Source organism: Mauremys mutica, chromosome 10, assembly GCF_020497125.1.
Source record: "Mauremys mutica isolate MM-2020 ecotype Southern chromosome 10, ASM2049712v1, whole genome shotgun sequence".
Lineage (NCBI taxonomy): Eukaryota > Metazoa > Chordata > Testudines > Geoemydidae > Mauremys > Mauremys mutica.
Genome location: NC_059081.1, coordinates 55,226,930 through 55,249,671, shown reverse-complemented (window position 1 = coordinate 55,249,671; position 22,742 = coordinate 55,226,930). Strand labels below are relative to the sequence as shown.

Sequence of the window (22,742 nt, the reverse complement as noted above, 5' to 3'; positions counted from 1 at the left end):
CCCACTGAGAGCAGAGAGCTATGTGAAGTATGGCTGAAGCATTGGAGGTTTTAATTCTGTCAGTTGTCAAAAGATTTTTAATTTATCAGATGTAAAATAGTTGTCTTAAATCTGAAAGATGCGCAAAGATCTGTGAAATCATTTTTGAAAACTGATCAGCCTTAGCAGTCCAGTCAGGGATCTGTGCTCTTGGTGAGTAGTTTCTTTCTCTCTCACACATACAGCTGAGATATTACTCAGATAATGGTAGAAGTCCTGAGTCTACCACAGTCAGCAAAATTCTCTTCTCAGTTACACTTAACTACAATTTTAGCAGTGTAACTGAGAAGAGAATTGGCCCCAGATTAACCTGATGTATATTTTTCAGCTGTTCTCATTCTTCTCTGGGTCCTATTACCAAGAAATAGTTTACCTCAGCTGGGTGAAGAGAGGAATCTGGTCAGGAAATCTGGTCAGGAAAAAAATGAAGGAACACCTGATAGAGGCCTGGATTTAACAGTATTTATTCCACTCTGCTCAGCACAGCACAACACTGCAATGGCCATGGTTTAAGATTACAAATCCATATGGTTTCTTGCTGCATTGTGTGTTTAGGTCTTCATGTATACCACCTAATCGCCTGCAGAAGTGTCATTTTTTTTTTATGTTTGAGATGCAGAAAGGCATGTGGATGGACAAGAGAATGCCTTTCTTCCCTCCCACCCCATGCCAGGGTTTGTATTTTTTTTAAAAACTTGCTGTTTACATATTCTTCCCAAATATCATCCAGGAATAAAAACATATTTAAATGATGTCAGGAAGAAATCTTCCTATGGGGGAAAAAAGGTAAACCAAATGTTGCCTTCTGGAAATAAATTAAGTGGAGATGAATTCAGGTGGGCAATAAAAGTCAGTTCATGCAGGTGAACCCTACTACCACTCCATGCACGCCAACAGCTTGATAAGGTTAGACACTACCCAGAATAATTAGACATCCCCGCTCAGTGCCATGAGGCTACTTGCCCTCCCTCCCATCTTAACAGTACTCTGTCCCACCTAGAGAGAGCCTCTCTTCCCCTCCTTCCAAGCAGAATTGCTAGCCCTCAACTTTCACTCCTCATTCACATTTCCTGTCCACAGAACTCCTGCACCTGTTAAGGCTGGGAGTGTTAAGACAGGGAGTAGGGGATGGGGACCACAAACATGCTCTGGAGTGTTGAGGACATGAGAGATGGACCTCATGGTAAAATCTGTCTAACTTCTCTGAACAGTGGCAAATAATACAGCTGAAGAATGAGATATTTACTTAAGCTTTATAGATGGGGTAAGAACAATGCACAAATCTGGGGACGATTACCTCCCCTCCATCTGCAAATGATCACCCTACTTAAATATAGCAGCAGGCCCAGCTTTGCAAAGGACAGTTCAGCTAGACAGGAGGTCCAGATGCTTGGCTGTCTTCAAGTGACCACATCCTACTAAGCTGCAGAATCATTAGACCGATGTAGTGATCTTACCATCTGTATGAAATGAGAAGCGTGTGGGGAACCAAGGGACTAACTTGCAGCACAGTTTGTAATCCTAAATAGTGTAAAAGTCATGCAGCAGATCCTAATCTCACCCTCACTCTAAGAACTTGTCGACAGTGCTCACTAGAGGGGTGTGATTTCTTATGCACACCATGTCACATACAGTCTGGCACACAATAGGATGTGTTAATGTAGTCCCATTTCAAACAACACTACCTTAATGTGCACTAGGGAACTTTTAGTGTGTGACAGCAGGGTTCACGTGGCCAGTTAGCGTGCAACACGTTGGTGTACTGTAGGGGTACGTCTACACTACGGGACTATTCTGAATTTGCATAAACCGGTTTTGTAAAACAGATTGTATAAAATCGAGTGCGCGCGGCCACACTAAACACATTAAATCGGTGGTGTGCGTCCACGGTCGGAGGCTAGCATCGACTTCTGGAGCGTTGCACTGTGGGTAGCTATTCTGTAGCTATCCCATAGTTCCCGCAGCCTCCCCCGCCCCTTGGAATTTCCGGGTTGAGATCCCAGTGCCTGATGGAGCAAAAATAATTGTCGCGGGTGGTTCTGGGTAAATGTCGTCAGTCACTCCTTCCTCTGGGAAAGCAACGGCAGACAAGCATTTCGCGGCTTTTTTCCCTGGATTGCCCTGGCAGATGCCATAGCATGGCAATCATGGAGCCTGTTTTGCCTTTTGTGACTGTCACCGTATGTGTACTAGATGCCGCTGACAGAGGCGATTGAGCAGTGCTACACAGCAGCATGCTTTTGCTTTTGCATGACAGCAGAGATGGTTACCAGCCATACTGTACCATCTACCAATCCATAAATTGGTAAAAAGATGATCATGGTTACCAGTCCTTTTGCACTGCACCATCTGTTGCTGTCATAAGTGCCCCCGGCTGCTCTTAGCCAGGGGCGCAAAAGTAAAAATTGGGAATGACTCCCTGAGTCAATCCCTCCTTTTTGGTATCTAAAAATAGAATCAGTCCTGTCTAGAATTTGAGCAAGTGTACTAGAGAACCACTGTATCATAGAACCAGAGAGCACAGCTGCTCTGTGTCAGATCCAGCAGAAATTATGAGCTGTATGCTATTCACAGGGGGTGCTCCTGCAACAACCCCACCTGTTGATTCTGTTCTTCCCCCAGCCTTCCTGGGCTACCGTAGCATTGTCCTCCTACTTGTGTGATGAAGTAATAAAGAATGCAGGAATAAGACACAGTGACTTGTTAGTGAGAAATGAGTGGAAGGCAGCCTCCAGCTGCTATGATAGTCCAGACAGGACATTAAGAAGTGTGGAGGAGAGGAGCCCAGCATCGCGCTGCTAGTCCAGGGGCAATTGAATCTTTTCTTTACACATGATGGAGCTCAGCCCCCTGTTGCTATGATGAGAACGGTTACCAGCCATACTGCACCATCTACCAGGAAAAATTAGGGCCAGGCGCCCTTGATAGTCGGCATGGTTACCAGTCCTTTTGCACTGCCCCATGTGCCAATAGGCTGATGATGACGATGGGTATCAGTCTTACTGCACCATCAGCCACCCATGGCGGGTGGGGGGAGCAAGGATGTTGGTGTTGAGTGCTGCAGCATCGTGTCTATCTGCAGCATTCAGTAAAGATAGGGTGACATGTAAAAGAGTCAAGAGAGGATTGTTTTCCCTTTCACTTCTGGGGGTGGGTGGGGGGGGTGCATAAATTGCCGAGCTATGCCCTGACCCACCGCGGACACTGTTTTTGACCCTAGAAGCATTTGGAGCTCAGCCAAGAATGCAAATGCTTTTCGGATACTGCAGGAACTGTGGGATAGCTTGAGTCCTCCAGTCCATGAGCGTCCATTTGATTCTTTGGCTTTCCGTTACGCTTGTCATGCAGCAGTGCGCTGAGTCCCTGCTATGGCGTCTGTCTGGAGATTTTTTAAAAATGATTTTGAATTTCGTCTTCTGTAACGGAGCGCTGATAGAACAGATTTGCCTGCCCTTACTGCGATCACATCCGCCTGGTCCATGCTGGAGCTCTTTTTTTTATTTTTATTTCGGACTGCATCACCACCCGTGCTGATCTGAGCTCCACGCTGGGCAAACAGGAAATATTCAAAAGTTCGCGGGGCTTTTCCTGTCTACCTGGCCACTGCATCCGAGTTCAGATTGCTGTCCAGAGCGGTCAGTGGTGCACTGTGGGATACCGCCCGGAGGCCAATACTGTCGATTTGCGGCCACACTAAACCTAATCCGATATGGTAATACCGATACTAGCACTACTCCTCTCGTTAGGGAGGAGTACAGAAACCGGTTTAAAGAGCCCTTTATATCGATGTAAAGGGCCTCTCAGTGTGGACGGGTGTGGCGTTAAATCGGTTTTACGCTCCTAAAACCGGTTTAAACGCCTAGTGTAGACCAGGCTTAGGACTCACACACCTCTAGTGTATTGCTTCACTATGTAGACAAGCCCTAAATCTGGAATAACTCTAGCTTTCAGACTGTTTCCTTTTCATTTTCCATGCTTAAAAACATCCAAATCTACTTATTTAAACAAACTTTGTTTTCCTCATGCAGGATACCTGTGTTTCCCTCTTGGTCTTTCAGTGAAGTAATAATGCTGAATCTGTGATATCAGAATAACTTTCACAGCAACAGGCTATTATACCTTTCTATCTAGGGTACTTGTAAGGGCCCTCATGACTGTAGTATGTGAGCCCCTCACACTCTTTGATGTGTTTATCCTCACAACACCCCTGTAAAGCAGGGAAGTGCTATCGTTTCCATTTTACAGATAGGGAACTGAGGCACAGAGAGACTCAGGGCTTGGCTACACTTACAGTTTGCAGCGCTGGTCATCCAGCTGTGTAGGAGCAGCGCTGGTGTGTGGCCACACTCACAGCTACCAGCGCTGGTGTGTGGCCACATTTGCAGCATTTCTAGCGCTGTTGGGAGTGATGCATTATGGGCAGCTATCCCAGCATTCAAGTGGCCACAACGTGCTTTTCAAAAGAGGGGGGTGGAGTGGGGTCTAGTGTGACAGGGAGCGGGGGGAAAGAGAGAGTGGATTTTTGGAGCCAACACTGTGTGTTAGCTTCCTGACTTGAAAAATCAGAACATTTTTCCGACCCCTTAGTCTTAACTCTTAATTGCAAACAGCATGCAGGCAACACGACTCCCCGCTGTTTCCCTGCCTGCCTCTCATTTGATTGTTTACAGCCAGGTACAGATGATCACAGCAAACAGGAGCTGTGTTTGTTTAGATAGCAGCAGCAACGGAGGAGCTCCACAGAGCTCATTCACAACAGGGAGGAGGATCTCATTTGATTGTTCACAGATTGATCACAGCAAACAGGAGCTGATAAGCAGCTCTGGTAGAGCAGCTCCGGTAGCAACGGAGCTCCGGAGGTTCACAACAAAACAAAGAGAGGCTGCATAACAAAACAAAGGGAGTAATTTAGTTTAAAGCATTCTGGGATATCTCCTTATTCCCTGGAGGCCAATAAAAGCGCTGGTGTGTGTCCACACTTGATGAGCAGCGCTGGATCACCAGCGCTGCAATCGCTACACCCCAACCTGGCCAGGTGTACAGCCAGCGCTGCAGCCAGGGAGTTGCAGTGCTGGATGTGCCTTGCAGGTGTGGACAATTACTAATTGCAGCGCTGGAAAGCCTCTACCAGCGCTGCAACTTGCAAGTGTAGCCAAGCCCTATGTAATATCCCACAGAAAGTTTGTGGCAGAGCAGGTCTATCTGAACTCAGGTCTTTTGGGTCCTAGGTTAGGGCCCTAACCAAGACTGCATTCCAGGACCATGTGAAAGTGGGGTGGGAGTTCCCGATTTAGCAAACCATTCCAATTTAGGGCAAGCATGTGCTTAAGTTCCATTGAAATCAGTGGGAATTAAACACATACTTAAAACTAAGCCCGTTCTTAAGTGCTATCCTGCGTAAACATGGATTTAAGCATGTGCTTAAGTGCTTTCCTGAATTGGGGCCTGAATGAGGAAGCGCATATTCATAAATCACCTCCATTCAGTTTCAGCAGGGACTGTTTTCTGGCATTGAGAAACTTTTATATCTATTTAAAAACAGCAATTACTAAACTAGGTCAGAGCATTAGTTTACATGGTTCAGTAACCTGTCTCTGACTGTGGCCATCAGAAGATACTTTAGAAACTGTAAAAATCCCCATAGTGGACTGTTAAGAAATGAAGAGCACAACAGGGAACTCCTTCCTAACCAATCCACTGTCTGTCAGCCATTGCCTAATCCTTAAAGCATGAGGGTTTATATTCCTCTTCTATTCTTTGAATATGTAACCACGTGTGTTCTCATGTCACAAATAAGATTGACTGGATTCTGGGAATTCTCTCAGGAGCCAGGGTAGGGCAGCATCAGGGCAAGTGGGAACAAATGCACCATCCTTCCTGAGTAAGTGTCTTCCAGCTTCCCAGTCAGAGGTCATGTAAGCAGTGAGGGCATTTTAGACCTTCCACCACAAATTGAACCCACACTGGTTAGTTAAAGTCAGTGGGGAACACCTATCTTGTGGGAAATTGTTAATGTCTCACTAAAGGAAGGCAACCTATCAGCAACTCACAAACAAATGGCAATGTGACCTTTGCTTAAGAAATCAACCCTAAAGAGAAGACTGAGAGGGGACATGATAACAGTTTTCAAGTACATAAAAGGTTGTTACAAGGAGGAGGGAGAAATTTTTTTGTTTTTAACCTCTGAGGATAGGACAAGCAGCAATGGGCTTAAATTGCAGCACGGGAGGTTTAGGTTGGACATTAGAAAAAACTTCCTGTCAGGGTGGTTAAGCACTGGAATAAATTGCCTAGGGAGGTTGTGGAATCTCTATCATTGGAGATTTTTAGGAGCAGGTTAGACAAACACCTGTCAGGGATGGTATAGATAATACTTAGTCCTGCCCTAAGTGCAGGGGACTGGACTCGATGATTCTATGAAATGCCGGTATCTTTGTGTACTATCCTCTAGTCTCCAACCTCCCCTTTCCAGAAAAGACCACTGAGGACGTAGTAGTGCACTAATTCCAACATTATTTGACATTTGCAGATCCATTGGACCAGTCAGGGCTCAGACCTAGGCATAGCATAGAGATGGTGTTATTCACTGTGGTCAACAAAATCTCTCCAGACAATAGAGGGTGAGCAGGCATCCTTGCTGAAACCACATGGTCTATTAAAAGCCTTGGATTTCACTGTTCATGAAGTGTTGTTAACACAACTGTGGGACCAACTGGCAGGAGTGGGCAGAATCACCTTAGAGTAGTTCCTGGTCTGTACTTTCACAGTAATTGCCAGAAGTTACTCTGGAGTGATTTTACTCTCCTCAGGACTCTCAGGAATGAAGTCCTACAGTCCTATCACCCCTTTTTTATATATATCTTTGTGAAGATGCTGGGTGTGAAGTGGCCTGGCCTATGATGTCATACTAGTGAAATCCTTTGTCCTCATGGAACTGAGCTATCGCCATCTCACGGCCTTCCCAGCGTCTGGCAGAAATTGGGGCCCCTGGAGGAAAGCTAATAAGAATCTTGAAAATCTAGCAAAGTCTCTAACTGTTCTGTAAATTTAAAGCATCTGCGTACTTATTGTCCAAGCGACTAAAAAATCTTGCTAGGCTCATCTCTATGAGTTCCTATGTCCCTAAAATGCAACAGTGCCAAAAATATCTTTGTCCATCTTGGGAAGGCCAAGAGATTGAGCCCTGACATCTCAGATGAAGACCTCACAATCATCCACACCTTCATGACCTTTAAGCTAAACGACTACATCATGCTTTACTTGATAAGCTGGTTGGACGCTCAGGAGCTACTGCTAATGCAGTGTCAACCTCTGTACCAGCTTTCTGAATAAAGCAGGCCACCAATAGCACATTACAACCCCATTGCTCTGCAATGATTGCTAGTCTACTTCAAAATGCTGGTTATCATCTTCTAAGCCCTACATTATGCCCAAGTTGCTTAAGATACTGTCTCTCACTCTGACCTGCGATTCCAACTGTATAGGGAATGACTATGATACCTATCCCAAGTGTGAAGCAGGTGTTATAAAAAAAATAATTCTGGTTTCCTGCAAGAAATATATTGAACACCCAAGTTGGTGACATTTATCAGGGGTTGTAATTGTAAGGCACATCTTTTTGTCTAGGCTTTCCATTTACTGCTGCCTTTGGAATTCCTGGCATTTAGCCTGCTGGATACATTTTCTTGTTTTTCTGTCCTGTAAAGTTGTGGTGTTACAGGATGGGCTTGTGGTCTCAGTATATTTGTTTTGAACATTTGGCTACTATCAACTTCTCTTAATTCCACCATTAAAAGTGCACCCGGACACCACAGTGCTGGGCCCTCCATAAATATTTCTATTAATAATAATTCATAATGAATAAAAAGTAATGAATGCTCCCAATGGGTCTGAGTGACAATTTAAACACATTGTGTAAATACTCATTTAAGGACTTCTTAAAAATGCAGAGACTTTTCAAAATTGACACCAGGTAGCTGTCTGGGTGCTTTCAACCTTGAAAGCCCCTACTCAGGTGGGGATTTGTGCCACAGGACATAGCGTTGGAAAGTAGCTAGGGAGGGGTGGGTTTGGTATTATGGTTGGCCAGAAACAGAAAATTTCAGAAAATCTTATTTAAGCGTTTTGTAAAGCATTTTGTAAAGCCAAAGAAATCACTTATCGGCAGAGAAACTGTCCTGATTTTCAAAGGGCTGAGCATCCCCAACTCCAGCTGAATGAACTTCAGCTAGCATGAATCAGCAAATTCCATTCGAACTGATTGGCAGCAAAGTTCCACTGACTTCAAGGGAGCTATGCTGAATTATACTAGCTAGGGATCTGGCTCAGAAGGATCTGTGTGCTCAACAGCTCTGAAAAACCAAGCTCCTTATGTGTCTACCAAGTTTCACCTTAGAGCAAATATGGTGGAGTTCTAAATACCTGAGAATAGGAGTTTTTAATGGAAACAGTGACAGATCCTCACTTAAAATAAAGGCTAAGTTTTTCTGCTTGCTCTCAGCTAAAAGTTTCTTTGACATGCTTACTTTTGACTACTGTGTGATAAGTGGGTATTTCAACAAAGTCTGTGAATTAGCTGTCAAAGTAGTAGGTCTAGTTAGAATCAGCAAGATACAGAAAGGGCCCAGCTCTACATTGGACAGCACTGCAGTCTTGCCAGTGGCTCTTCTTAACATATGTTTCGACACACAACAAAACTGCTGATGCAAGCTCACTATTTTAGGTATTCTGGCATGACAAAGACCATAAGGGAATTAAATGTTCAAGGAAAATTGCCTAGCAGAACTCACAAATTCCTAACAGCTACAGGGTTGTGTGTGGTTTTTTTTTTGTTTTTTTTTTAATTTTTTTAAATAAATTTATATTGATTTTTAATTTTTGGAAAAACTCTTAAGAAGATGCATAGTGTCCAACTATTTTTCATAATTTGCTTGTTAACTTTAAATCACCATTTATAGTAATCTCTTGGAAGTCTGAAACTAACACTTGTTTCCTCATCACGCTGGTTTTCTTCTGTTGCGAGTACTGCTCTTATTATGATGATTATTTTTTAAGAAAAAAAAAACCTACAAAACCTATAGCATGCTGTAGCAAAGGGCCAAAATGTTATAGCTTGCCGTTGGGTTACCTGCAATGTTTTAAGGTCATTGTAGAACCCTGTAGTCATTATGAGGATGGCTTGTTAATGAAGGATTATTTAAAAAAAGAAATTTAGACCAATAAAACATTGTCTCATTTATTTAAAAAGAAATACTACCGCTGTCTTATACAGAATTATCTGAATTTGGAAACTGGTCCAAGGGAGGGAAGCAAAGGGAGAAGCAACTGAGTCGGGGTGGTGCAGCAGGGGGAAGCAATGTCTCTATGGCAAACCTATGGAGACACTTCTACTGCATATTCGGAGGTTCAGGCTCCATTCATAAAAGGGGAAAGGGCAGAGGTAAGTACCACTTCAGGTTAAATTAATCTCTCACAAGCTAAGTGATTAGACCAAGGAAGCCTGTGCCAGAACTGATTGTTGGGAATATAACCTATTTTTCCTAATTCCCAGGCCAGGTTCTCCCTGTATTATGTATTTGTGTACTATTAGCCTGTCCTGTCTGTATGTAACTTAAGCCCTGATTCTGCAATCTGTTCTGTGTGAACTAACCTTTACACCTGCTCGGAGTCCCATTGGAGGCAGACTATGAAATCTCAGAGTAGTAGCCCTGTTAGTCTGTATCAGCAAAAAGAACAAGGAGTACTTGTGGCACTCATGCCCAAATTAATTTGTTGGTTTTGTTTATTATTTGTCTCTAAAGTGCCACAAGTACTCCCCGTTCTTTATAAAATCTCAGGCTCTGATCCTGCAAATGTGCAACAAGGGGTCACGAATCATGTGCATGAAGTTACTCTTCTACCTTAGTGGTTTGCAGATTTGGGGCCTTAGATTGCAAACTCTCAGGGCAGGGCCAAACTCCCTGAGTATACTCATTAAATAATAAAAATTCTCCCATCCTTTAATTCTAAAGACTGCTTTATAGGAGCAAAATCAGCTCCTGGGCCATCTCCTCCCTTCATTCCCACCATACCTCTTTCAGTTCCTTCTCCATTCTGGTGCCTTCTAGACCCCTAGGACAACGCGTATGACTTGTCTAAATGCTGGAGTTTGAGAACCACAGCTTTATGTGTTTTGTGCCTATGCAGCAAGGTGATAAGTGCCACCTTAACGTGTACAGACAGGAAGCTCAGTGAGAGCTGAGCTGGCAGTCAGGCATGCCAGGGGCTGCTCAATGTAATAAGTGCAACATGCCGGAGAAAGAGGCAGGAAGGGAAGACACAGATTTGGGCAAGGCTGTGACAGGAACAAAGAAAATATTGGCGAGGGGAGGTGCAGCAGGGTGAGTGGAGCCCAGATGTGAGCCGCAGCAGGAAGCAGCCCATGTCTTTCTGCGTGTGGGGGAAGGCGAGGGATGCTCTGGGGGAGATGCGAGCAGTAGGAGGCAGCCTTGTCCTTGCCCAGAGCTGCTCTGTGCGTGTGTTGTGCACGGGGTGATGTCAGTGGCAGCTGGGCTTGTGCCGTCAGTACTTCCTGTATCAGGCAGGCTCGGTTAGCGGCAGGCTCCTCGGCTCCTCCTGACCCAGCGAGCAGCTGGATTGTCAATTTCAGGTCTCCCGGGCACGGTTGGGTTGAGCTCTCCTCGCCCGCAACTCTGGAAGCTGGCTGACCTCTCCCGAGAGCGGAGCTGCATGTGCCCGAGCAGAGCCGAGGGAGAATGGCAGTCCTCAAACTCACCGACCAGGTAGGAGACAGCACAGAGCCCGGGCAGCCTTGCAGGAGGCTCGGAAAACCCCTGCGCGGAAGGGAGCCGCTGCTGCCGCCGCTGCTGCTGCCGCTGGCGAGGAGAGGAGGAGGAGCAGGAGCAGGCAGTGGCTATGGCAGCTCCAGCTCTGATGGGTTGGTTGTTGTTGTGCAGCTCAGCAAAGTGAAGCGGTGTCTCGCAATGCTTCGCCTGCGCATATCCCGTCCCTTGGTTAAGCACAAAAACCCTCCCCGCACTCTGGCAGCTCTTCGCTCCCATATACTGCGCCCTGCAACGATCGCCATTCGGGCTTGTGTGTGTTTCTTCGCTGGGAGACGCACACAGAGAACAGGGAGGAGGGCTAATAAGGCTATTTTGCCTGAGGCTAATAATGTACCGCGTTACTAGTCAGTCAAGTTTTGCATTGTGTGGGGAAAACAGGCAAATGTCAAAACGCCAGAAAGAAAGGCGCTATTTGTTGGCGTCTTTACAATGAATAGATTAGAGGATTTGCCACTGAAACAACCATCTAGAATAGCACAGTTATTTTGCATCATTCTGGTGTTTATTGGTTTGGCGTTCCATTCCGGCTCAGCCCTGACCTGTTTTTATTTAAATCAGTTAAATATTGTGGCTCAAGATAGATTTCAGCGTGTTTCAGTGTCACTTAGCGACAAGAGGCAAATTAGAAATATTAGACAGAACATTTACTTTAATTAACTAGTTGCATTTGCTCATCAGTCCAGACTTGGAATTAATTAATTAATTAGTGAGTTGCTTAAGCTAATGTTTTAATTTGCCTCTTCCTTCCTATGGACATTAACACTTTGCAACTGCATGCATGGTTGTTATTTGGCTGTTCAAACACTGTCAGATTCCTAGCTGCTTTTTAAACTAAGATATTTAACTATACAACTCCTCATGTAGGTTTCTTTTAAGAGATTGTTTCACATAGAAAACATAAGTGATTTTTAAAAAATCATTTAGGTTGTTTGTTTAACCAATGATAGACCCATTTTTGCATTCCTTGTTGGGCACTTGAAACTCCCATTGAAGTCAACTGCTATGCAGGATCAGATTTTAGAGCCACAGTCTTGCAGTGGGCTCCAAGTGGGTGCCCATGCGAATCCCCATTGAAGACAATGATATTCTGCCTATGTTTCTTCTGTGGGGAGCAGCTTGCAGAATTGGGGCCTATCTGTGTAACTTAAGTGAACCTAGTGTGTTCTGTTTGACATTCATTCACTTTTGAAAATTTTACCCATTGATGAGTTAGGGTTGATATACCATCCAGCTTTCAAGTCAAACATGCAATTTTACAATTCTCAGAGTTGAGAGGTAGGATAAAAATGGATGTTGGCTATTTGTGTAAAGTCTCCAAGGTGTATTAACCTTCTTTGGGGAATTCCGTGCTATTTATTACCATGATACATCGTAATTATTTCTCTAGGAGGCCTTCATGTTTAAAGAGTGCATTTTTGGTTTTGTTGCCATAACTGTTTGCAAGTTATCAGAAAATGGCAATACTCAACTCTCACCTTATGTTAAAATGTTAAATTTAATAATAGAGCAGCTATAATTTGTATTAAATCACTTCTTACCATTGATAGTCAAAAGCATTTTAAAATATTTAGTAAAGTGATATTGTGGTTCCCACAGCCTAATTTATCAACATATTGTACCATCTGTTACACATTTGCTTCTCTTAATCAGCTATTTTTAGTTTAACTTGGTCTGCCTATAATCTGCAGTGTGGGTGTCCTTCAAGTCCAAAACTTTCCTGTTACTTTTAATATGATCATCAGCAGTTACAGGCCCTTTCCCCTAACACACACACACATGCACACACACACATGTGCGTGCATTCTCTCTCTCTCTCTCTCTCATTTTATTTATGCATTTGCAAAGAAGTTCCACTAAAAAATCCTCTACCTGGCATTTGCCTTACAATTAACACCAAATTTTTAAAGGAAAAAATAAGCTACTCTTAAAATAAAATAAACACTGAAAGGCAACTGTATGAATTATAGTAGTCTAAATGCATTTCCATAATTTAACCAAAGACAGTGTTTATAGTTCTGTTTCCTGGCATGTCCCTTGATACACTCATGTCTTCGGATGTGGTGCTTATAGCAAACGAAGAAAATATTTCTCACCATGAGACTTAATTCTGCCCTGTAGTGCATAGAACAAGTCTCATAAATCAGAAGATTCAGGTGAGATCCATAAATTTAAAGTCTAGGCTGCAGCATAATATTTTAAAGGTATTTGCACTACAGCTGGTAAAGGAAGTGTAGCATTTCAGTGCTTTACATCTAAGTCTGAAATCGTGTTTCATGAGGTCCTTGGAATTAAAGCCCTAAAGGTTTTAAAACCATTGCTAAACCTCCTCAACAAGGATCTTGCTTCATCACTGGTGTAGAGTGCAAAAATGTGGTTTGAGCCAAGTGGATTGCATCTTGTGAAGTCTGTATTGCAACAAAGGATGCTGAGGGGGCGGGGGGCAGTCTGGACTTTTTTTAAGATTAGTTATTTCTCCTCTTCCCCTCCCCCACCTCTAACATTCTCCAGACCTGGTAGATTGATTTCTCAGAACTGGCATGGTGACTTTTCAGTGTGCCTTTGCATGGCGGCAGATGCTAAATACTCTCTGCTTTGCCAGTGTCATGGGTCACTCCCAGTCTGGCTTCAGGGCATGGTATGGCAACGCTTTTTATTCTGAGGGATGTCCTCCTTCTCCTGTCCATAGACATATCCGTACTCTTCCTGCTGGACCTCTCTGTGACATTTGGTATGGTTGATCACCAGATATTCCTGTCTCACTTGTACGAGGATGCAGGAGTGAACAGAAGTGTTTCAAAATTGCTTAGGGCCTTTTTTGAGATTGACCCAGAAAGTTATGAGCCACTAGTTCTTCATTTCTAAAGCCCTTGTCTTTAGATTCCCACCAAGGCTCATCCTCTTCCCCATGTTATTCAGTGCCTATAACAGAGCCAGTGGGAGGCCTTGCATGACAACATGGGTTGAAGTGCCAGTAGCGTGCAGAGGATGCCAGCTGTTACATCCTCCTTTACATCACTGTCTCACACCTTTTTCCATGCCTACCTGAAATTAGTACCTGAGTGAAGAGCAGCTGGCTAAAGCTGAACCCTGGTAAGACTGAGGTGATGTTGGCAGGAAGAATGATGCACTTTGAAGCACGTACATCTTTATAATAGCCTCCACTACCTACACTATGTATCTTCAGATTTACTTGGTCCACAGGCTACATTGCTCTGGGTGTCCAGACAGCCACTGCAGCAAAACACACCAGCTTTCACCTGTGGCTAGCCAGAAGCCTGCATACCGTCCACTCAGACACAGAAGTGGCACTGTGACTCCTGCATTTGTGATCTCCAGTATTGATTATGACAACTTTTGTTATATTTAGTAATGAAGCCCCACACCCTGTAGCAGCTGCAATGGGTACAAAATGCAACAGCTTGTCTGTTCAGCAATACAGGTCACTACAATCACATCACCCCAGCTCTCTGCGCTGCATACAAAATCTGGATCAGGTTCTCCATGGGATTGGTTCTGTCTGTCTGAGAGATCTCTTCTCCCTCCATAAGTGTAACTTCCCTTAACAACTGCCTTCCACTGGAACCATAAACTGTGGACCAATAAGTGCCAGCAAGGCAGTCTACCTCCAGCTCTGTAAAAGTCTGATGATACTTAGTAGCAAGAGACGAAAGAAGCCACATGCTGGTATGAGGAGTAAAGATAAATCTTATTTCTGTGACTTAGGTTTTCCTCATTTTTTTTTCTCTCACATGTGCACCTACTCGCTTTTGTCCTCTCTCACACACATAGGCAACCAAGCAAACAAAGCAGGCAAACAAAGATAATCATAAGCTAATTAATCTATTTTTCATACAGGGTCAGAAAAAAAGAAGAGATTGTTATGGTTTCTATTTTAAGACTCTTGAGAAGTGCTAGGATACTGTGGTGGTGGAACAATAAAGTAGGTATACTTCATAAGCTATCCTGGTTTATTCAGATATTTCTTAGGTAAAAGAGCTTAGTTTAAGGCTATATCCTATCACAGGAATCGGCAACCTTTGGCACACTGCCCATCAGGGGAAGCTGCTGGCGGGCCGGCTGGTCTGTTTACCTGCAGAGTCTGCAGGTTCGGCCGATCGCAACTCCCACTGACTGCGGTTCGCTGTTCCAGGCTAATGGGGGCTGTGGGAAGAGGTGGCCTGGCCCGTGCCACTTCCCACAGCCCCCATTGGCCTGGAACGGCGAACCGCAGCCAGTGGGAGCTGCGATCGGCCAAACCTGCGGATGCCGCAGGTAAATGAACCGTCCGACCCGTCAGCAGCTTCCCCTGATGGGCGGTGTGCCAAAGGTCGCCGATTCCTGTCCTATCTGTTTCTGTTCAAGCAAGTTACATGAGCTCATTTCTGAGTGATGACAATTGCTAGCTAATCAGCTGGACCACATGGTAGCTTTTTAATCATTTAACTGAAGGAAGTATTTTCAACCCTCATTCACTTGTGGAAGTGAATCTATCTTCCTTCTGTTCCTGGCCCCCCTCTTCTAAAAATTGTATATGAATGATTGAAGTAGTAAGATTAAAAAAATGAACAAACCCTAAATTGTGATTAGACACTTAAGGTTTCAACTTTGCTGACACCTTTGTATGCAGCAGTATTGAGTGACAGTGCTACTTAAAGTCTTCCACATCCGTTCCAGATAATCCACTTGTCATAAATACAGTTTCTTGCATCCGCTACGGTGTGTGCCAATTACAACTGGCACGGTAAGTTTAAGTGCTTTTAGACCTACAGATGAAAAGTGATATTTCAGTACAAAGTGGCATTGCTATTTATTATCTTTCTTCTCCCCATGCACTTTAAGGTCTGACCATTTAGTTTATTATTTTATATTCAATGCGGGTGTGGCTGTATGTAATAAGAGCATATGCATATGAATTAGAGTTTAGCATGAATGAAAAACTAATGTTTTGACAATTGGGTTGTCCTAGACATTCAAACATGGGCTCTGTTCACCAAACTCAAATCAAGGCATATGTGTGTGTTGGGGTGAAGGGAAAGAAAAAGGGGGCTCAGTACTTGCAAGATGTAAGGATTGAGGATGTCCAATCATATGCATGGTATTGGTGTATTTTGATTTTTTCCACTTCCTCTGGGTTTCTGAGAGATCATTTTCTCCCTTGTGCCATAACCATCAGTAAAGGAATACATTCATGAGCTGGCTCTCTCCTGTGAGCTGCTCTTTAACTAGGTTGTTTGGACTATGCTATTGTTTCCTGAAGATGCAGTTTTATCTGCCTGAGCCTGAGCATCACCTACCTGAAGGGGGGTTCCAAAGAGGATGGAGCTCGGTTGTTCTCAGTGGTGGGAGATGACAGAACAAGGAGCAATGTTCTCAAGTTGCAGTGGGGAGGTCTAAGTTTTTTCTAATTTCCAACCATTTCACTAGGAAGGTGGTGAAGCACTGGAATGGGTTACCTAGGGAGGAGGTGGAATCTCCATCCTTAGAAGATTTGAAGGTCAGGCTTGACAAAGCCCTGGCTGGGATGGTTTAGTTGGGGTTGGTCCTGCTTTGAGCAGGAGGTTGGATTAGATGACCTCCTGAGATCCCTTCCAACCCTGATATTCTATGACTCTCTGATGATTCTATGTTCTTTGCTGTTCTGAGTAGCTAAAGATCAGAGATCTCTTCCAGACCCAAGTCTCCCAAAGTGCAGTTCAGTGGGCTGTAGGGAGTCTCTTATGAATTACTCCCAGTCACACTTAACAAGTCAGTTTCTGTATAACTATTTATTTATTTATTGCATTCAAGGAACTTTTTTTTTTTTGAATTGAAGTTTATTTGTGAAAGTGATGGAGATGGGATGTAAATCTTCACCGAGGCTCCTAGAACACAGGTGATTGTTACTGGGAGTGCTCCACTGAGCGTGTGAATAAGAGTATTTCTTTAACTCAAGAAAATTTACACAGCTTGTGGAAAATCATTTTGTCAGAAACTAAATCTTGGTACCTCCTCCATCTCATTTCTGTACCACCAGCCCAGCCTTTGCAGAGCACTAGTAATAACAATGCAGAAAGGGTCTGTAGTTGGTAAAGTTTCTTCCTGTTAAGTTAGAGGATGCATTTAGCTTACTGTGTTTGATTTGGGATGTCAGTTTTTTGCCTGCTGACGGTTTGTGTTAGCACTGCTTAAGCAAGTGTTACCTTTCCATGCTATTTCTGAATGTAAGGGTCAATCCAAAAACTCCTGCTTCTGTGAACCCACTTGGGGTGTGGCGGGAGTGGGGGTGGGGGAGAAGTGCTTCAAAAACATGCTGTTTGTGGGTGTTCTTCAGATGTTGACGTAAGCCCTTCTGTGCCTAATTGTTGGTTTCAGCAACAGGAGTTTGTGCTGAATGCACCACTCCCTCTTTGATTTACAAATATTCTCAACATCCTTTAAACTAAGACTAATCACTTTAAAATTTGCATAAAAGGGCTGCCCAGCCGCCTCTTTCTAAAGGGCCATAGTACCTAGTGCTCCAATCCTCCACCACTGAGGTGAACGGGAGTTTTGCTGTTGACTTATGTGGAACCAGGAGCAGGCCGTAAGTCCTTGTTGACTCCAAGGAGCCAAAAGGAGTCTTTCCCATGAGCTCAAGTCCTGTGTGAACAAGACAACAGAAATATTTCTAAATTACACTCTTACCACATGCATGTTTTCAATGGTATCTTTTAAAAGTAATGGAGCCTGAGTGTGTGTTTACAGGGCTGCCATCCACTTCGAAATCATCATTCTCTCTGAAAACATTTAACTATAGCTGAAAGTAATGCAAAAGGTGACTTGAACCGAAAGAAAGTGAGACTGGTTCTCTAGGCAGCGTTTTAGTATGTTTACTTCATGTGTTTGGCAGCACTTTGTAGACAGTAAGTTTAATTTTCTCCTTTCTGTAGTCAGTTTACTCTGAAGTATGTGGGTCTTGCATGCATCAATGGGGGAAGGAGAGAAAGCTTTTATTTTAAAATGGACACATGATGCTAAAATCACAGAAATTGGCAGGTGGTCTCACGGGGAGGATAAGCGCCCGAAAGTTCTCAAACTCATTTTTAAAAACACTGACCAGGTTGCGAGTTGATAGTATTCCTTTATGTGATTTGGTACTTTTTTCAGTGACTGATTTTCTTCAGGTAAACATAACCTCAAGTGTCTCAATGTGCTGCAGATTTCCTCTGACCTCCTCGACTATGGCCAGAGTGGGTGTGACTTGAGGGGTTGTGGGACTCATCTTTGTGCAGTGACTGGCTTTTAATGGCCTTAGTGGACTACCAAGTGTTTTGCCTCCTATTTTATCCTGAGTCATGTTGCAGTTCTTCTGCCCTGCAACGTAATAGAATTCTAGCCATCCCTCAAGGCACCAGTGAATGCTGCACTCCCTCTGTGAGTGGGAAGATAGACAGCTGCTGCTCATATTGCTCTAACCATTCATAAGTGATGCCAAGGCTTGGTTTAACAGCTAAACTTCCCCGCTCCTCCTGGGAAACTGCGTGTGCATCTCCATTGTGCTGGGCACCCATATGTGTACTTCCATTCCCTGAAGTAGGTGCTGTAATTAGAGGGGGCATTTGAAGGGGTGGGAATAAAGATGAGAAATCAGTTTGTTTAGGTTGCAGAAAATAATAAATTTGGTGACTAATCAAGCATGTGATAGTAATTAAAGTGGCAAAACTGATTGATTTTTTTTGCATGCCCTGTCTCAGAAGGAGTTGGAACTAGCTAAGAAAGGATCTCACTAAACCTATTGTATAAAATATGCAAGTTTAAAAGAATTTTTCAAAATCAGGATATGTTCTAGTTCAGTGTTTCCCAGACTTGGGACGCCGCTTGTTTAGGGAAAGCCCCTGGAGGGCCGGGCCGGTTTGTCTACCTGCCGCGTCTGCAGGTCCGGCTGATCACGGCTCCCACTGGCCTGGAGCAGTGAACCGCGGCCAGTGGGAGCCACGATCGGCCAGACCTGCGGACGCGGCAGGTAAACAAACCGGCCCGGCCCTCCAGGGGCTTTCCCTAAACGAGCAGCGTCCCAAGTTTGGGAAACACTGTTCTAGTTGAAAGAATTCATTCAGGGAAGTCCTTTGGCCTATGTTACACAGGTCAGAGTAGATCATCAAAATGGTCCCTTCTGGCTTTATAATGGATGAATTGAAAAACAGCTTGAGATTTAAAAAACTGTTGTCATTATAAACTAAGGTAACTTTGGAACAGGAATAATTTACCCATCAACAAGTATATGGCCACTCATTCTGGTGATAGATAGATAGATAAATAAAATTGAAATAATTAACCCAACACATGCACCACAGCAGCTATTGTTTCCTTTGGCCGAGCTAGTTCTAGCCACACAACATCCACAGAAGTTGTGGAAATATATTCACATATTTTAAAGAAAAAGTACATTTAAAAAAAAAATCTGGCATTTCTCCCTCTGGTTCACATCTCTTGGCACCCTGGTCAGAGCTCTAGTGTAGACTGGCCACCAGCTTTTGAAACAGGGCTTTGGAGCTGTTCTCCGGCTCTGCTCCAGCTCCAAGCAAAAACCTGCAGCTCCACTGCTCCGGAGCTGCTCCAGACTCCGCTCCAAAGCCCTGTTTTGAAATGTTACATTGTCCAACCATACTCAGAGCAGAAAATAAGGTCTAGTGTAGACAAGGCCAGCGAGATACAGGGTCAGGAAGAGGATTGCTTTCTTGGCTGAGATTTCTGCAAGTGGAATTACCTGTTGGGGTAGCTTTGTTTCTGGTTTTGTCATCTGTGTTCAAGTAAAGGAGACCTGTGCACGTGCTCTTAAAAAAAAATGTAGACAAGGAAATATTCAGGGTCTATTGGTCTGCAGATTTCTCTTCCAATGGGAAAGTGACACAGTCCTAAAGTCCCAAGAAATGCGATCGCGCTGTAAAGGGGTGACACAGTAAGGCTTTGCTATGGATGTGTTAAGTTTCTGGGTATATGTCATGTTAGACCATTGCTCTTTCTTGAATAACTGTCAGCAAAACCTCATATTTCTTTATATGCTTGAGGTGTGGTATTTTCTCTCTGCTGGACATTCATCTTCTGACCTTTTCCTGCTCAACTATTAAAATATGATTTGGTTGTCACGGCTACGTTTAATAGAGACATGTCCTGTGTAGTCTGGGGCACATATTTGCCTACTGGGTTGGCTCTCTAGGAAAGCTGTTATTTTTTTTTTCTCACTGCATCCTAAAAATTAGGCCTGACCGAGTGGTAAAAATGCCTTAGCTGGGGCCCCACTGTTGCTGCCAGTGGTGTAGCTGTGCTGTTTGCTGGTGCCATCATTCTCTTGGCATTGTTCAAGGGTTGGTGGAGCTCCACCAGCACTAGCAATGATAGAAGTGCTGCTGTAGGCCAGGTATAGGCGTCTTCAGCTTTGCGGCAAATCACCAAATTGCAATTGATTGAGAAACAGGCAAGTTAAGGTTTTGACAGAAAGAGAAGTCAGTCACCTCCAGGGCCCTACGAACACCAAGCATAGAGGCTGTCTCTCCCCACCCTCAGCCCAGAACAAGAGGCAGCCAGGCCTCCTGGCGGCTTCTCAGGAGCAGCTAAGATTCTTTCTTCTCCCGGGAGAGATGAGGTGATAGCTGAAGGGGTCACCTTGTACTTGTACCTTGATTTGCTAGGGTATGTACTTGGGGGTGTGGTTACGCTGGGCCTGCTGCTCTCTTAACCCTCCTGCCACACAACGGAATCCTCTACTGGGGCCAGTGGGCCTTGGGGTAAACACTTACTTCCTTGAGAGGCCTCTGGTAGTTCATCCTTTCAGAGACATTGGTTCAGGCTGTCTGCAGACTCAGGCAGATATGGCTGCTTTGATTACACACACAGTGAGCCATGTTTTCAAGGCTGCTTTTTCTTTTTGCAACCATGAGGGCTAGAAACTTTAACAAAAAATTAATGAAAGCTGAGATTCTGATGTAATCACATGGGTCCAGGAGCCTGGGTCCTTGGCACAGACTTTGGCCTTTGTCACATTGAACAGATCTTGTATTTTCTATTCTTGTTTATCTTATTAAATGTGTTGCTTAATACACTGCTACTTACGTTTTATAAAAATATCCCATTAAATATATAGGTGAAACATGGCCAGGCTAATGTTGCTGATAGAACTTTAACTTTTGCATTTCCCGAGACTTTTAAATGTTAACACCGCAGAATGTTCCAGTGACAGAATATTTTTGCACTTATTGAGCTATAGAACTGTTTTTAAATAACACCTCTCTCCAGGAGCATATATTTGACATTTGTCACTTTATTTTCTGGCGATCCTAACCTGGTAAGTTCCCACAGCCACTATCCTATGTCTTCAACTTGGGTTTAATTGCTGTATGTGAAACCTGTGACTTTTTACTACTGGAGCCCTCCTGGCCTGGCAATAGGTTAGAATGGAAGCACAAAACGTTTACTTTTAAAGAGAGAAGATAATTCTGCAATTGTGAACCAATGGACTGAGGTCATCACTGGAGTCTGTATAGTCTTGGCCAATAAATTACAGATAACTGTGAAAATCTGGAAGAATACTTACTTTTTGGTGAGAAACACTTATATGTACTTTGCTTTTTTAGAAGAAAAAGCAATTCCTAACTATGCACTGGAAACAAACTAGTGTTTTGTAGCTAAAAATTGAGACAGTTTACTATATCTGTACCATACAATATTGTATGCCCTAGTTTGAAATAAGCTTGTCTGGTTGCTCTTTGTACTTTGCATTATTAGCTGGCTTTACATGCAGGAACACATTCTTGTGCTGGAATTATTTGTAATGGCTTGGTTTCTAATTTTAAAAAGGATGCAGTGAGAAAATGGCCTTGCAAAGCCTCCACTTCCTCTCTACAGCTGCATGTTACTGCATCTTTATGAGGAAGTAAGTAAAACCAAAATGGTTGATTTTTGCGCAAGTTTTGACTCATACCTGACTGAAGCTGTTTTCTGAGGTAAAGCTTTCAGGTTTTTGCATGGATGTGTATTTGTGCCCCCCCCTCCAAAAAAACAACAACAACAACAAAACAAACAAACCCAAAACAAAATCCCAACACTCAAGCTACTGCCTTACATAAATATGAGCTCTGTCTAAAGGCCATATCTTGATATTTTGCATCAAATAATTTCTTAAATCGGCATGTAATCCCTAATGACAAATGGTGCAATATTTAGGTACTGCCACTTCTGCTCTGACACTTATTTGTAAATTAATTTGATACGAGGTATATTTTTCTTATGTTGCAGCTTTCATAACTTTGTCAATTTAATAACATACTATCTTTTGGCCATGCAAAACTAGTTTTACTAAAATAACTGGTTAGTTGTAACTAATTGCTCACCAATAACTAACAGTTTGGTAAAGGTTTTATAGAGCATAACTGCCAACTGAGCACATCTGGCTTAGAGAAATTGTAACGGTAAAAATGTAAAATCCAGTATATTTGTCTTTATGAGGAACTTTTTTTAATTTGGGCAACATGTTGACTCCAGCTTCCTCTTTGTTAGAAGGATGGAAACATGAACTTTCACATTTTAAATAAAATTCTTTTGGGAAGCGAAACTGCTGTGAACATTCATCAGCCTTTATATGCTTTGCTTGATTAATAATGCAGTTAGTACAGTTCAGAGAGACAGGATACCCACTTTAACATTCATCTTTGCGTACTTCGAGACCAACCTTACAGGCTCCTCATATTACCAGGGTTAAATGAGTCTTGACTGCATTCTGAAACCTTACCCTTGGCCCAAGTTCTGCTTTCAATTATCCTGGTGTATATCCAGAGTAATTGTGCTGAATATAATGGAGGCACTTCAGATTTACACTGATATAAATGAGAGCAACGTCTGGTCCCT

The 22,742-nt window shown here is 43.4% G+C and overlaps 1 protein-coding gene across 5 annotated transcripts in view; it reads left to right on the top strand.

Annotated features, from left to right (window-relative positions):
* Window positions 1-10,591: 10,591 nt before the first annotated feature.
* ANKRD44 (ankyrin repeat domain 44) overlaps window positions 10,592-22,742 on the top strand; it is a 213,811-nt gene continuing 201,660 nt past the window's right edge. For all 5 annotated transcript variants that reach the window (XM_045032495.1, XM_045032492.1, XM_045032496.1 and 2 more), the window contains exon 1: window positions 10,592-10,820. In XM_045032495.1, coding sequence (XP_044888430.1) covers window positions 10,794-10,820 — 27 coding nt within the window. In that variant the 5' untranslated portion in view covers window positions 10,592-10,793. The remainder of the gene's footprint in view (window positions 10,821-22,742) is intronic.